The 14,157-nt window shown below is 33.1% G+C and overlaps 2 protein-coding genes and 1 pseudogene across 2 annotated transcripts; 1 reads left to right on the top strand and 2 right to left on the bottom strand.

Moving 5' to 3' along the window:
- Positions 1 to 1,643: 1,643 nt before the first annotated feature.
- LOC111628056 lies at positions 1,644 to 2,564 on the top strand (annotated as a pseudogene).
- Positions 2,565 to 3,202: 638 nt separating this feature from the next.
- LOC111628068 (tetratricopeptide repeat protein 21B-like) lies at positions 3,203 to 11,056 on the bottom strand. Its single transcript, XM_023371785.1, has 2 exons — positions 6,932 to 11,056; positions 3,203 to 4,289 (listed from the first exon to the last, which is right to left on the bottom strand). Exon 1 carries the CDS (start codon positions 10,902 to 10,904, stop codon positions 6,966 to 6,968), a length of 3,939 nt encoding a protein of 1,312 aa, XP_023227553.1. The 5' UTR covers positions 10,905 to 11,056; the 3' UTR covers positions 3,203 to 4,289; positions 6,932 to 6,965.
- Positions 11,057 to 12,597: 1,541 nt separating this feature from the next.
- Positions 12,598 to 14,145, bottom strand: LOC111628055. The gene has a single exon (XM_023371773.1). It carries the CDS (start codon positions 14,143 to 14,145, stop codon positions 12,598 to 12,600), a length of 1,548 nt encoding a protein of 515 aa, XP_023227541.1.
- Positions 14,146 to 14,157: the final 12 nt, after the last annotated feature.

Below are 14,157 nucleotides of genomic sequence, written 5' to 3'. Positions count from 1 at the left end.
ACCTGATACTTTTAACAAAATTATTAAATTTAAGGGTTAACTCAACAGAATAAAGTTGCTCCTTCCTTTGTTTTGCCACAAAATGGTGAATATCTTAATATAAAAAAAGGCAAACATTTACTTTTACACAAATATTTTTCTTGTAATTTAAATTTTAATATTAAAAAATTCTCGAAGAGAAGCATTTAAATTACCTTATTGTTATGGAAATGAAATCTGCATTTTAATAATGGGATATTTTTTGCATTTCTTTCAAATTCCAAGCAAGTATGTATTAAAAAAATTCAAATTAAATATGCAAATTAAGAAAAGTGGGATAAATCATTGAACAAAATAAGAAAATTCTGTAAAAGCTTGTATTTTTAAAAGTAAATAAATAATTTATATAACGTATAATAAAAATAAAGGAAAAAAATAACTACTACAAGAATAAATATGAAAGCATAAGTAAATACTAATACAAGAATAAACATCTTATACAAATGTAATGTATTTATTTATGTATTAGAACTGTCATATTTACTACTGTTAATGCTATTTGACAGTGATTAAAAGTTTGAGGAAATGCAAAACTTTTTACCTGGTTAATAAACTATCTTTAAATTAAATCTATGTAATCACTTTGCCTGAAGATAGCCCAATAACTGAGTCAAAAATATTTGCTTAACAACAGTTAACAATATATTGTTTGCTTTTTGTATGTAATTACTGAATATAGCAGACTGCAACTAAATCTGATATGGTGACATTTCAGGATGTGCAGGGTCATTGCAATGAAAAGCGGTTTCCTTTGCATAGGGCATGTGTTGTAGACAAGTTTGGAATATAAAAAGGAACATATGTTTTGAATGTCATTCTTAAACTTCATATAAAACAGAAGAGGAAAAAAAAAGTGTCATACTTATCAGGTATGACAGCCATCAACTTACTGAATTGTGCATTTCTCACAAAGGAATTTTACTGTTGTAAAAATATGAGGACCAATGACTCTGTAAGCTCTCAGGAGAATAATCACTCAATTTGTGGAGTTCAACTTAATTGAGAGCACAAATCTATCACTGCACAGATTGTTAAAGATGTTACCACAGCTGTTGTTGAACAGTCAATGAATAATGTTGTAGGCTCCAGTAATGCATATGCATTGTTACAGCAGTTGGTTGCATCTTATGGTACAGTCAGTACATTGTTATCCACATAATTGGTAGCTGCTTGTCACTGATAGGGAAACCTGACCAACTCTTTGCATTAATTTTTCATGCCAGAATGGAAGTAGATATGTTGTAGCTATGGAAGATCCTGTGAGTGATGCGAGACATTTTCACCTAGTAGAACAGTAAATACTGTTCATACAATTGCCATATTTGGCAACAGAAAACTCATTTTCCAGCAGATTTCATTTGGTTATAGTTACACTCTTGGGTATATCCAAAAATACCAAGGTAAAAGTGTTGAGCAGATGACATTCAATGCTTTTGTTGCATCTTAACTGCAATACTGACAATGCCTTGAGTCAACCACTTTCACACAAGATGATATGACTCTTAGTAAACAATATGTTGACTAACACGCCAAAATTAATTAATAAACAAAAACAAAAACACTGAGTTCGGCGTTATATGCGTTTNTAATCACGTGCATTTTCTCTCCTACATGAAGAAATGTGACGAATTTGCGTGAACATCAGCTGTTAAGTTATTTTTTTTAACGATGTCGAAGGAAAATATAGTTTATTAACGTATATTTTAAGTTAAATGTGAGCAAATATGTCAGATAATCTACGTAGAAGAAAGATATCGCAGCAACAAAGTGGAGAGATTGTAGAAGAAACACAAACCAGTGAATCTCAGCCAAACAAAAAAGATAAACAACCAAAAAGTTTTAGCTTAATTCATTATGTGTACACAAGTTTAAGTTTTGTCTGTTTGGTAATCGTCTGTAGGCAATATTCCTTATACCTGGAGACACTTCACGAGAATGATTTATGGTTTTCTAATATAAAAGAAGTGGAAAGAGAGATATCATTTCGTACAGAACAAGGTTTATATTATTCCTATTACAAGCAGTTGGTTCAATCAAAAAATTTCGAAGAAGGTCTCTTTCACCTGACCCACGACCGTATTACCGAACATGGAAGAACCATAAATGTTATGGAGAAATTTAATCTGTATCCGGAAATATTTCTGGCCATCTTGTATAAGATTTACGGTTCCGATTCTTATGTCAAGCCGATTTTCTTTTACATTAAATCAGTGTTTTACTTGCATGGTTTCGGCTTGGCCATGCTGTGTCTCTGCACGTGGTTTATGACGCAGTCTTGGCCACTGACTATTTTGACTTCTTTTTTTTATGTTATGAATAAACAAGATGCTACTAGAGTCTATTTTACTATACCACTTCGAGAAAGTTTTGCCTTGCCGTTTTTATACGCTCAGATATTATCTATACTTATTTTTCTGAAACGCTTCAAATACGGTAGATTTGTAGCTCATTGGAGTGTACTTCAGTTTACGTTCTTATTTTCTTTGTGCTGGCAATTTTCTCAGTTTGCACCATGGCTCCACTGAAGTGATATAGCTGCCTCCAGTTATATTTATTAACATCATTTTTACTACGAACCTTTGAAGATTCTCTTTTGCTGCATAAAGTAGTACATGGAAACAGTGCCTTGTTTACCTTATTGAGCACATACGTAAACTTTGCACGCGAACGACGACAATAAGCTCGTCGAAAGTACTAGCGATAATAAAACGCATATAACGCCGAACTCAGTGTTTTTGTTTTTGTTTATTGATATGACTCTGCATACCAGACACTGCACAAGCTGTTTCTGTTATATTTCACTGATAAAGGAGTGATTAATTGTATGATTCCTACTGCTTGGCCATCTTCAGATCTCCATATCTTGCTCTGCATAATTTCTGGTTGAGGGGACACTTTAAAAGTGTGGTTTATCAAGGACATATTACAAATTTGGAAGCTGTGAAAAATTGCATGTAAAATGCATCAGAGTCAATTATTGTTGGCTATTCTGAGAGTTCATCACTTTTAGAATGGGAATCACATTAAGCAGCATACTTTACATCACTCAGGTTTCTGTATAGCATGATGGTATTCTATAAATAAAATGATTGTTATTTACGGTAACAAAAGTGCCATGGTGGTGAGGTTTGGTACTAATTTGTTTTTTGTGGAGGTGTCCTCTATGTCCTGAAATGTCTTTAGCAGATTTGGTTCCATTTGGACCACTAAATCTCTCTCTACATAGCATTAAATAAGTGTAGAGAGTGATTTTTAATTCAAGCCTTGTATAAACTAAGCACAATGATATTTATGCCCAATAAACATTTTGGGATAAAACTTCTTTTCCAATAATTCAACATATGCAGCAGAAGTAATGTTCTTTTCGAAGACAAATGGTCCAATAACTCTGATAGCACACCAATTAGTATACTAATGGCATATCAATTGGAGAATTAGATGTTTGATAATGATTCTTTACAATAAATACATGTTCTAAAGTAAGTGCCACCATTTTGAAAATGACTGTTAACATTAATCAATCATTGACATCAAAAATGTAAACATTATAGTATATATTATTTAACACACTAAAAATTTTTTATTTTTAGTGTGTTAATATTATCACCGATCCCATTGGTTTTAATAATTGAATTTATATATATATTATTTCTTGAATTTTATTTCTATCTCATTCAGGTGAAAAGTTATTAAAGTTTAAAGTTTTGTGTGAATTAGAAATCATTCTGTACTTTAATTACAATCATTCAGTACAAAAGTTATACTACATATATTAATTTCATATATTCTACAAAATTGATTTTAAGAAGAAATTTTGGAGTGTCTGAATGAAATTTTGCACCATATTAATAACAGAAAGTCTTGTGAAATATATAAATGTGTGATTAGAAATGACTTTAAAACATTCCAATGTAAATTTTCATTCACAATGGAGTATTTAAATACTAAATGTTATGTTTGATTCTAACTTATAAATATTTTTATGTAACAGAATCAAAGATTAAATGCAATAGTGATAAGTAGATTCTGATGAATATATTTTTCATTAACACATTTGTTTTATGCCTAATCCTACCTCTCTTCTGTCTCTTCTTTGAATCTTCTTTGTCCTCTCTTAAATCAAACTCTTGTATGTTTTCCTGCATGGATCAATTTCTTGTTCTATCTCTTCTTTTTTTAATCTCATTATAGAACAACTGCTCCTGATCTCGACTTCATTCTGTCCAATCTCCTCATTCTTCTATAGCAAACTTGAATAATTAGAAGAGTTCAGTAACTTTTCCAATAATTAAAATTTTGATAACATTATTGTATTTTACATTAGAAATTACTGTTTATGAAAGAATATCCAAATATATATTATAAACATTTCAATCTTGAAAGCTTTTCATAATATTGATTACTTACATAATGTTTAATTTTAAATCAGAAAAATGCTTTTCTAATTAGGAAGTACCTGAAGGGTAGGAATAACTCAAAAATTAATAATATTTGAATAACTAATAAGAATTATTAAGATGTGCAAAACAATTATATTGTGAATGATCTGATAAACCATATTTGCCATTAAAAATAATATTTTGAAGAAGTTCAAACAAATAAATTTTAATTCTTTTTTGTCAATGGGGAGAGCCCTGTAGTCCATCATTTGTATCTGCCACTAATAATATGGAAAATTACATAAAACTGTATGGGGAAATGAGACTGAGATGGCATAATCTCATCATGAAAACATGAGAAATAAGTGGGAAGAAGAGTGTCGAAGTTATCAATACAAGGAAAAATGTACAGAAACACTAGAGTAGATAAAGGTATTGTATAGCAGAAGACTGCAGAAGTTGAAACTGAATAATGATTATAATGGTGAATAGAGCAAAATACAGAAAACTCAATCATTGCAGCAGCCACACTGAGATTAATAATGAAAAAGAAGAATGACACAAATGCATGATTTCAAAATCTGTCAATTAATTTAAATTCTGTTTTAGGCTCCTTAAAATAAAATTAAAAAGTAAGCAGGTTCAAACTATTATAAAATTAACAGACATTGAAAATCTTTTCTATTAGTGTGTTATCCTGTAATACAACTTACAATTCATATTAAGAAGCTGCATGTAGATGCTTCTCAGTGTATTTAAGAGATTTGAAGCAATTTCAATGATTACATTCCAGTATTCATTAAACAGTGTATTGGTGACCATGATCTGATATTCACTGATGGGTTCATTAGTGCAATGACTGATGCACATCACACTCGTTTGGCTATGGCAACATGGCTCCACTGAAGTGATATAGCTGCCTCCAGTTATATTTATTAACATCATTTTTACTACTCAATATATTGCGAATATAGTTCTGTTTGCTTCTGCCATCTTGTTAGGATGCCAAAAGTTCCAATAAAAACTTATTCAGCAGTTCTTTGGTTTTAGCTGAGACTGATGCATAATGGAATTTACCTAATCTATACACCCATCATAAAAATACAAGAGAAATAAAAATTAAGAAATGCTAGATCATCATTAACAGCATCATCTGATACTATTGTTAAGTGGTAATGGGACATCTTTAAATTTTTTAAAATTAAAAGTTCTATTTCAATATATTTGACTAAAACTTTACAACATTTAAATTTAAAAGCTGAAAATATTCTTTAAGAAAACTAATTTCTCATATCATACAACTGTCATATTTATGCTTGCATAGCTTTGTGTATATCTAAAAATTATCATTTCTTTGAAAGTTACTACTTACATGTTAGTGTCAAAGTAAAACTCTGCTGTAGAATTGTTATTTTCCTCATGTGCATATGAAAGGACACATTTTTATGTATTGTCTACTTAAGAATTTTCTTAAATTTTGTAAATTTAATAATATATACTTTTTGCATAAAATTCTCAGATAGAGAGAACCAACAAAACTATTTTGTCTATGCTGCAACATAGAAATCCCAAAATTTATTTTTATGTAAAACATATGTTAAGTGATAAAAATTTAACTTTGTTTTAGTGAAATCTATGGTAAATAAATGAAAATTTACTTTCAATTGCTTTACTGATTTTACTCATATATTTATATGACTTTTAGAGGAAAGTGGGGACCACATTTGGTGAGATGAGATCCAAGCTACATTTCGGACATCTTGACTTGCATGTCACCTCTCTCCTTCCTTGGCTTTAATCTATACAGGTATCTGGAAAGTCACTGTGCATTAAAAAATCTGTAATGACATTAAAGTTATACATATGGTATTTCCTACTAGACCTGTAAGTTTTCCATTCTGTACCAGTTGACAAGTTATATGGTATTGCATACAACTTACAGGTCTCACATGCAATACCGTACATATAACTTTAATGTTATTTACAAATTTCTCACTGTACAGTAACCTTTTGGACACCATGTATCAATATATTCACAGCTTATCGTAAATTTTGGTAATATGTGATATTATTAGTAATGCTTCATAACGCTATTGTAAACAGTTATTAATAGAATTAATAAGTGTTTACAACAGCATTATGAAGCATTGCAAGAGATGCATATACAAGAAATGTATAATGTTGCTCAATATCTTTGTATCAATATTTAATATAGAAAATTGAGTGACAAGTTGCATTTCTTGTTAACTTCAAAAGCAATTTTTGAATTCTGTAATAAAATTCTTCTAATTATTAAATTAATTTGCTGCACTTCAGTAATTCTATTGTGAAAATATACTGAAAAATTATATTGAATTTAAATATAAAATAATTTTCTTTTATATTATATCTAAATTTAATATAATTTTTTAGCATGTAAATATTTTTGTTTTTAAATTGGATTGCTTTGTAATTATGGCTTAATTAAAAATATCTTTTAATTTTATTTTACAAATAAAATAAATTAGACTTACATAAAATATACTTAGATGAAAGTGTAAAAAATTGTTATATTCTTAAATTTGATCGTGACTTTTCTAAAATTTCTTTACGGATTTTTGGATAATTTGGGTATTTAGCAAGAACTGCGAGGCACACATCTATTGCATCAACATAACGCTTAGCTTTCATGTAATTAAAAGCCAATTTGTAACCAATTGTTGGATTGCTGTGATTACCCTGTTTCCATGTCATTTCATAATAATGAGCTGCATCCTTGAAGCTTTGTTCTTTCTCCATAATGAAGCCCATGTATTCATATGCTTTAGTGGATGATTTGTTATACTGCAAAATTCGTTTCAATAATTCCATGGACATGTCATATTTTCCAGATTGTATGAAGATATCGGCCAAGAGTAACCAACACTTTTCCAGATATTCTGCATCGGTAAAATTCCAAGTATTTTTGGCTACTCGTTTTAACTGATTACGAGCACGAGGAGTTTGCTTAAGAATCATATAAGCAGTTGCCATTCCAAGAACTAATCCAACATGTTCTTTGTCTTTCTCTTCAGATGCAATCTGCATTAGATTGTTCAAGGCAATTTCAGCATCGTGTTTTTGTTTCCTAGCTAACAGAACAAAGTTGCTCATAATGCGGTAATCCAAGTTGGAGTATCCGGTCTTCGATTTCAGTTCATTTAAGAGTTTTTCTGCTGTTCTCACTGCAGCTTCTTGTGAATCAATTTCATCGTAATCAGCAGTATTTGATTCAAATGTTTCTCCACCTAGAGTCTCATTATCTGGATTTACACAAATTTCAATCATATGATATGTAGCAATTTGTCCCCACTCGGAATCATATCGAGCTTTGTTGAAGCACTTCATGGCACCAGTAGTATTTCCAATGTACCATTCATATAAACCTTTACAATAGTGAAAGCCAGGATCCATTGATGATCTAAATGAAAATTGTTCCGCTTTATTTAAATATTGTGGCACATCTTCTAATTTACCCAATCTTCGCACGCATTCAACGTATCTTGCAAGAGCAGAATAATAATTTGGTTTTCTATCTAAAAGCTGCTGAAAATGAAACATTGCTGATTCTAAGTCTGTTTTCCTGAACATTAAATCAGCCATCATTAATGTAGCACCATCATTTTCCTTATCATTTTTTAAAATGGTAGTGCAGTATTGACGCGCTGCTTCTAAATTATTAGCTGACATCTCCAATTTTGCTAACGCTAATAAAAGTTCTGTATTATCATTATCATAAGCTAAAGCTTCTTTATAATATTTCATTGCCTGATTAAAATCTTTTTTACTAGACCAATGTTCAGCTAACTGATGGCATATTTTTATGATCAGTTGTTTCTGTTCCATAACCGTATCTGGCTGTTCAACTGTTACACGACGCATGACCCTAGTCTGCACCTCCCAAGCTCTTTGTAAATAAGGAATTGCTCGGTCTTCTGCTTTAGTATTCTGATGAATCTGAGCTAACAATAAAAGAAATTTAGCTTCCCATTCTAACCAAGACAAGTCATTAGACTGTTGTTCAGTTTCTAATACATTAGTAATTATATCTTGTGCTTCTTTGTATCGCTTCATACGAAACAAAAGATGAGCAAGATCATGTCGTAACATAATTTGACCACTTGTTTTTATTGCTGCTTTATAATATGTTACAGCTTTTTCATAATGATGAGTTTTTATTAGAGCTTGCCCAATTTTTCTAGCAAGGACACTGTCTCTAGGATTTTTTTTGAGTGCTTGTTCATAAACTTCAATTGCTCTTTCTGGCTCCTGAATATTCATATAAGCATCACCTAACATTAAGTAAGATTGAACGGTAGGAAATTTCTCTACAACTTCTCTATAACAACTAGCAAACAATCTTCTATCTTTACGATGATTTAAATAAATATCAGCCATTTTTTCTCTTGCTTGTAAATAATATGGTTGATCTGATCCAATATTTCTCAAAACATTCAAAGCTAATTCTACATCACCTCTAGCTAATGCAAGATCAGCATTTGCAACAGTTATTCTTACTTCTTCGGGTGTACCATGAAATTCATTAATAGCATCTTGCATAATTTTTGCAGCTTCATGTTGTTGATCCAGCTGTCGATGTGTATCAGCTATTTCTAAGTATAGTGATACTTTGTCGTTAACGCTAATTTCTTGTTTTGGCTTTTTCTTATTTGCACTTGTTGCTTTAATTCCTGCAACAATCATACCAGCTTGAAGTGTTTTTAAAGCTTCTTCAAACTGCTTCTGTTCTTTCTGAATTCGTGCTTTAATCAAATGAAACTGGATATGATCACGAATTTCAAAATTATAGCTTAAAGCAACTTCCAAAGCCTGGTTTGCACTTTGAAAATTTCCTTGATGCAATAAGATTTGTGCCAAGAGCAGGCGAGCATCTGAGAAAGAAGCATCTTGCTCCAGGCAACGTTGCAGTATTCCCTGGGCTGCTGGGATGTCTCCTGCTAAGTATTTTAACTTCCCTAAGAGAAAAGATGCTTTTTGTAAACCAGGACAAACAGATATGACAGAATGCAAAATACTTTGACAGCGTTTTAAAGCTGGAGGCATTGGTTGACCAGAAGTAATGGGCTGATCTGGGACATAATGCAAATAAATATCTAAAATTAACAGAAGAAAATCTGGATCAAGAAATTCAAAATAACTAAAACTAAATGGCATTCTTTCTGTAATAGAAAGATGCTTATCTACACATTCATTTAAATATCCCATTACTTCTTCAGGATTTTTTCCTTCTTTCTGAGATATAAATCCACTTAAAAATAACATCTCCGGTGTTAAACCTGTAGATTTATGTATCTCTTTTAAAAGTTCTAATTGTTGGCTAGCTGCTTCCATTTGCCCTTCTAATATTTGACAATGTATCACACCTAATAATGCATCGACACTACTCTCATCTAACTTACTTGCATTACGATAGAATTTCATAGATTCTCGAAGTTTCCCTTGAAATAAGCATTGATGTCCCAATTCCGTAACATAATCAGCATTTAAAGTATCGAGATCAGCTGCCTTTTCTGCTAATGCATAAGTGTGCTGTAATATTTTATTTTGTCTGCCGCAGATTTTGGAAAACAATCGAGCACTTTCGTAACGAAGAAGAGCATTTTTCGGTTCAGAAATATCAAATATATGAAGCAATTCTACTAATTTTTCAGCTGCTTGATTGTGATCACCTTCTCTACATAAGGAATAAAGTATAAGGTAACGCTGAGCTTCGATATTATTTTTCTCTTGACTTAATATTCTATTAGCAGAATCGAGAGCTTGATCCCAATCCTTCATGCTTAACTGAATCTTCATTTTCTCAATAAGGGCAGGAACGAATCTAGGAAAGATAACAACTGCTTGATTTAATATTTCAAGGGCTTTAGCTAAATTTCCATCCCTTTCTAGGCATTTACTTTTACCGAATAAAGCATCCGGATCATTTCCGGCTCTTTCAAAATAGCTGATTATATTTAAAGTAGTTTTTCCTTTAGCGAGTGCGATCTCTATCCATCCTTTCATTAATAACCCTTCTTTTGAGTTTGGCACAATCTTTAACATTCGATCAACATAGTCTTTAGCTTTGTCATGCCGCCCAGCAAACGAAAGGAAGACACCGGCGTAATATAAGCCTTTATCGCTCGCTTGTTTGCGTTTTTCCTTTAATTTATTATCGAGGTGATTGACTGCTTCTCTATCAACCACTTTGCATTTTCTATGCGCGTAAATCATTGCAAGTACGCTTCCAAGGATAACATCATTGTTATCTTGAATAGAATCTAATTCTCTTATTCCTTCTTGAACTCTTTCTTCAAGGACTAGAGATAAACCATAATAAAATCTATAAACTGCATCTCCAGGATATTTCTTTAATCCATTTAAGGCAGCTTGTTCCATTGCATGATAAAACTTTTCTCTAGCATAATAATGAATTCTTGCTTGTAAGATGCTTTCAGATTCACTCATTTTTCATCAAAACTTCATTACTGGGGAAAGAGATCTTACAAACTCAAAAATTCTCACATGTAACTACTAAAATCGTAAAACGTAATTCGATAGGATAATACTATGGAAACGGAAAAAATGAACCAATAAAATTAAATATAACAAAAGTTCGATATTTTGGTTGCTAGGAGACAGAAAAGTAACAAAATGTCTATTCTANATTTTTAAAAGTAAATAAATAATTTATATAACGTATAATAAAAATAAAGGAAAAAAATAACTACTACAAGAATAAATATGAAAGCATAAGTAAATACTAATACAAGAATAAACATCTTATACAAATGTAATGTATTTATTTATGTATTAGAACTGTCATATTTACTACTGTTAATGCTATTTGACAGTGATTAAAAGTTTGAGGAAATGCAAAACTTTTTACCTGGTTAATAAACTATCTTTAAATTAAATCTATGTAATCACTTTGCCTGAAGATAGCCCAATAACTGAGTCAAAAATATTTGCTTAACAACAGTTAACAATATATTGTTTGCTTTTTGTATGTAATTACTGAATATAGCAGACTGCAACTAAATCTGATATGGTGACATTTCAGGATGTGCAGGGTCATTGCAATGAAAAGCGGTTTCCTTTGCATAGGGCATGTGTTGTAGACAAGTTTGGAATATAAAAAGGAACATATGTTTTGAATGTCATTCTTAAACTTCATATAAAACAGAAGAGGAAAAAAAAAGTGTCATACTTATCAGGTATGACAGCCATCAACTTACTGAATTGTGCATTTCTCACAAAGGAATTTTACTGTTGTAAAAATATGAGGACCAATGACTCTGTAAGCTCTCAGGAGAATAATCACTCAATTTGTGGAGTTCAACTTAATTGAGAGCACAAATCTATCACTGCACAGATTGTTAAAGATGTTACCACAGCTGTTGTTGAACAGTCAATGAATAATGTTGTAGGCTCCAGTAATGCATATGCATTGTTACAGCAGTTGGTTGCATCTTATGGTACAGTCAGTACATTGTTATCCACATAATTGGTAGCTGCTTGTCACTGATAGGGAAACCTGACCAACTCTTTGCATTAATTTTTCATGCCAGAATGGAAGTAGATATGTTGTAGCTATGGAAGATCCTGTGAGTGATGCGAGACATTTTCACCTAGTAGAACAGTAAATACTGTTCATACAATTGCCATATTTGGCAACAGAAAACTCATTTTCCAGCAGATTTCATTTGGTTATAGTTACACTCTTGGGTATATCCAAAAATACCAAGGTAAAAGTGTTGAGCAGATGACATTCAATGCTTTTGTTGCATCTTAACTGCAATACTGACAATGCCTTGAGTCAACCACTTTCACACAAGATGATATGACTCTTAGTAAACAATATGTTGACTAACACGCCAAAATTAATTAATAAACAAAAACAAAAACACTGAGTTCGGCGTTATATGCGTTTTATTATCGCTAGTACTTTCAACGAGCTTATTGTCGTCGTCCTCAGGCGATTTAGACAAAAATTATCGAACACAAAATAGAACGCGTAATATAAATTGAAATTGTGCTAAAGCCGTTAAGAACACGTAGAAATTTAAACATAATTCGAAAGCCGAACGAGCAGATAGCTCTGTGAAGTGCGAGCTGGCGCATGCGCAGAGCTATGCTCTCGCTGCATGCATTCTAGAGACTACGAGTACTCGCTTAATCGCTTATACAACGTGACCCATACACTGGGCAGCTCAAGGGTAGGGGTGTTGCAAGTGTCCAAGGTGGTAGTGAGGAGAGATTCCCATATAAAAACAGTTTTTCGATCTTTGCAGCTCTTGAGCATAACCACTTGGGACCATAGTGGGTTGTAACCCTGCTCAAGTACCTTTTTTGCGAGCTCGGTGGTGTGTCTTCCCCTCATAACATCGTCTTGGTGCTCATCAAGGCGGCTGGAAAGCATTCTAGTGGTGGCCCCGATATATCTTGTATTTACTCCCATTGCCTGATTTTCCAACGGTACAGCATAGACCCCCGATTTCTCAAGAATGGAAAATTTGTCTCTATCATTGCAAATAAGTTTGCGTAGGCTTGGAAGTGGGGTTAAAGGTAGAACAAGGTTGTGCTGCTTAAAGATTCTGCAGATACGTAAAGATATGGGTCCAAAGTAAGGCAACGCTACTTGAACCTTTGAAGATTCTCTTTTGCTGCATAAAGTAGTACATGGAAACAGTGCCTTGTTTACCTTATTGAGCACATACGTAAACTTTGCACGTGAAAAGCCCGCAGCGCGTACCGCCATATCGATGATCTCTAATTCGACGTTTATCAGCTCCTGCGTAGACGACAGTAAATAAGCCCTTCTGACAAGGGAGGCAATGGCAGTGTTAACGTATCGAGAAGGCTGAAAGGCCTCAGCTGGTATAATGTGCGGGGCCATGCCAGATTTGTGATAGACCGAGAATTGTAGTCCTTCCGCGAATTTACGTATATGCAAGTCTAAGAACGCTACTTCCGCATCCCTTTCTTTTTCCCAAGTGAAATTGATGGAAGGATATATACTTGCGAGTTGTTGCATGAAGATGAGGAACGACTCCTCTGTGTCCTCCCATGCTATGAGGATGTCGTCAACATAACGCAAATACAGTCTCGGGTAATGGATGGCAAGCGGGAAATCGAACGTTCTGCGCTCTATCTCTCTCATAACAAGTTCCGCTAGGATAGCGGATAAAGGGGAACCCATTGGGACCCCTTGTTTTTGCAAATAGATCTTTCGATTGAAACAGAAGTAATTGTGCTCGGTGACGAAGGTGAGGGCATCACGTATATCGAGCACCTGTTGGATGCTAAAGCCCTCTTTTAGAAGCAGCGAATTAGCCAGCATTACAGCCTCAAAGGTGGGCACAGAAGGATATAAGGATATTACATCTAGCTTGTAGAAGGTATAGGTGCATGGCTGTAGTGCCCCAATACTTGAAGCAATGGTGGATTTAGCAACTACAGAAGAGGGAGTGACATATGGGGATTCCGGAACTATTGCGCGAAGGAATTTGGCAAGCGCTTTTTCTAAATAATAGGTGGGATGAGACCGTTTGTTTACCAGAGGACGTAACGGCCAGTTTGTCTTATGTGTTTTTGGCTGAAAGAACAACCTTGGACACGCAACATTGGAGGGGGGGTCGAGCAACCCCGTTAGGGTTGAGGAAACACCTGGTAAGGCGATGATTCTTCTTGCCTTCCTTAATACCATCGGCGTAGGGTC

Source organism: Centruroides sculpturatus, unplaced genomic scaffold (assembly GCF_000671375.1).
Source record: "Centruroides sculpturatus isolate CEXI.00-Female unplaced genomic scaffold, Cexi_2.0 scaffold563, whole genome shotgun sequence".
NCBI lineage: Eukaryota > Metazoa > Arthropoda > Arachnida > Scorpiones > Buthidae > Centruroides > Centruroides sculpturatus.
This window is presented reverse-complemented; position numbering and strand designations above follow the sequence as displayed.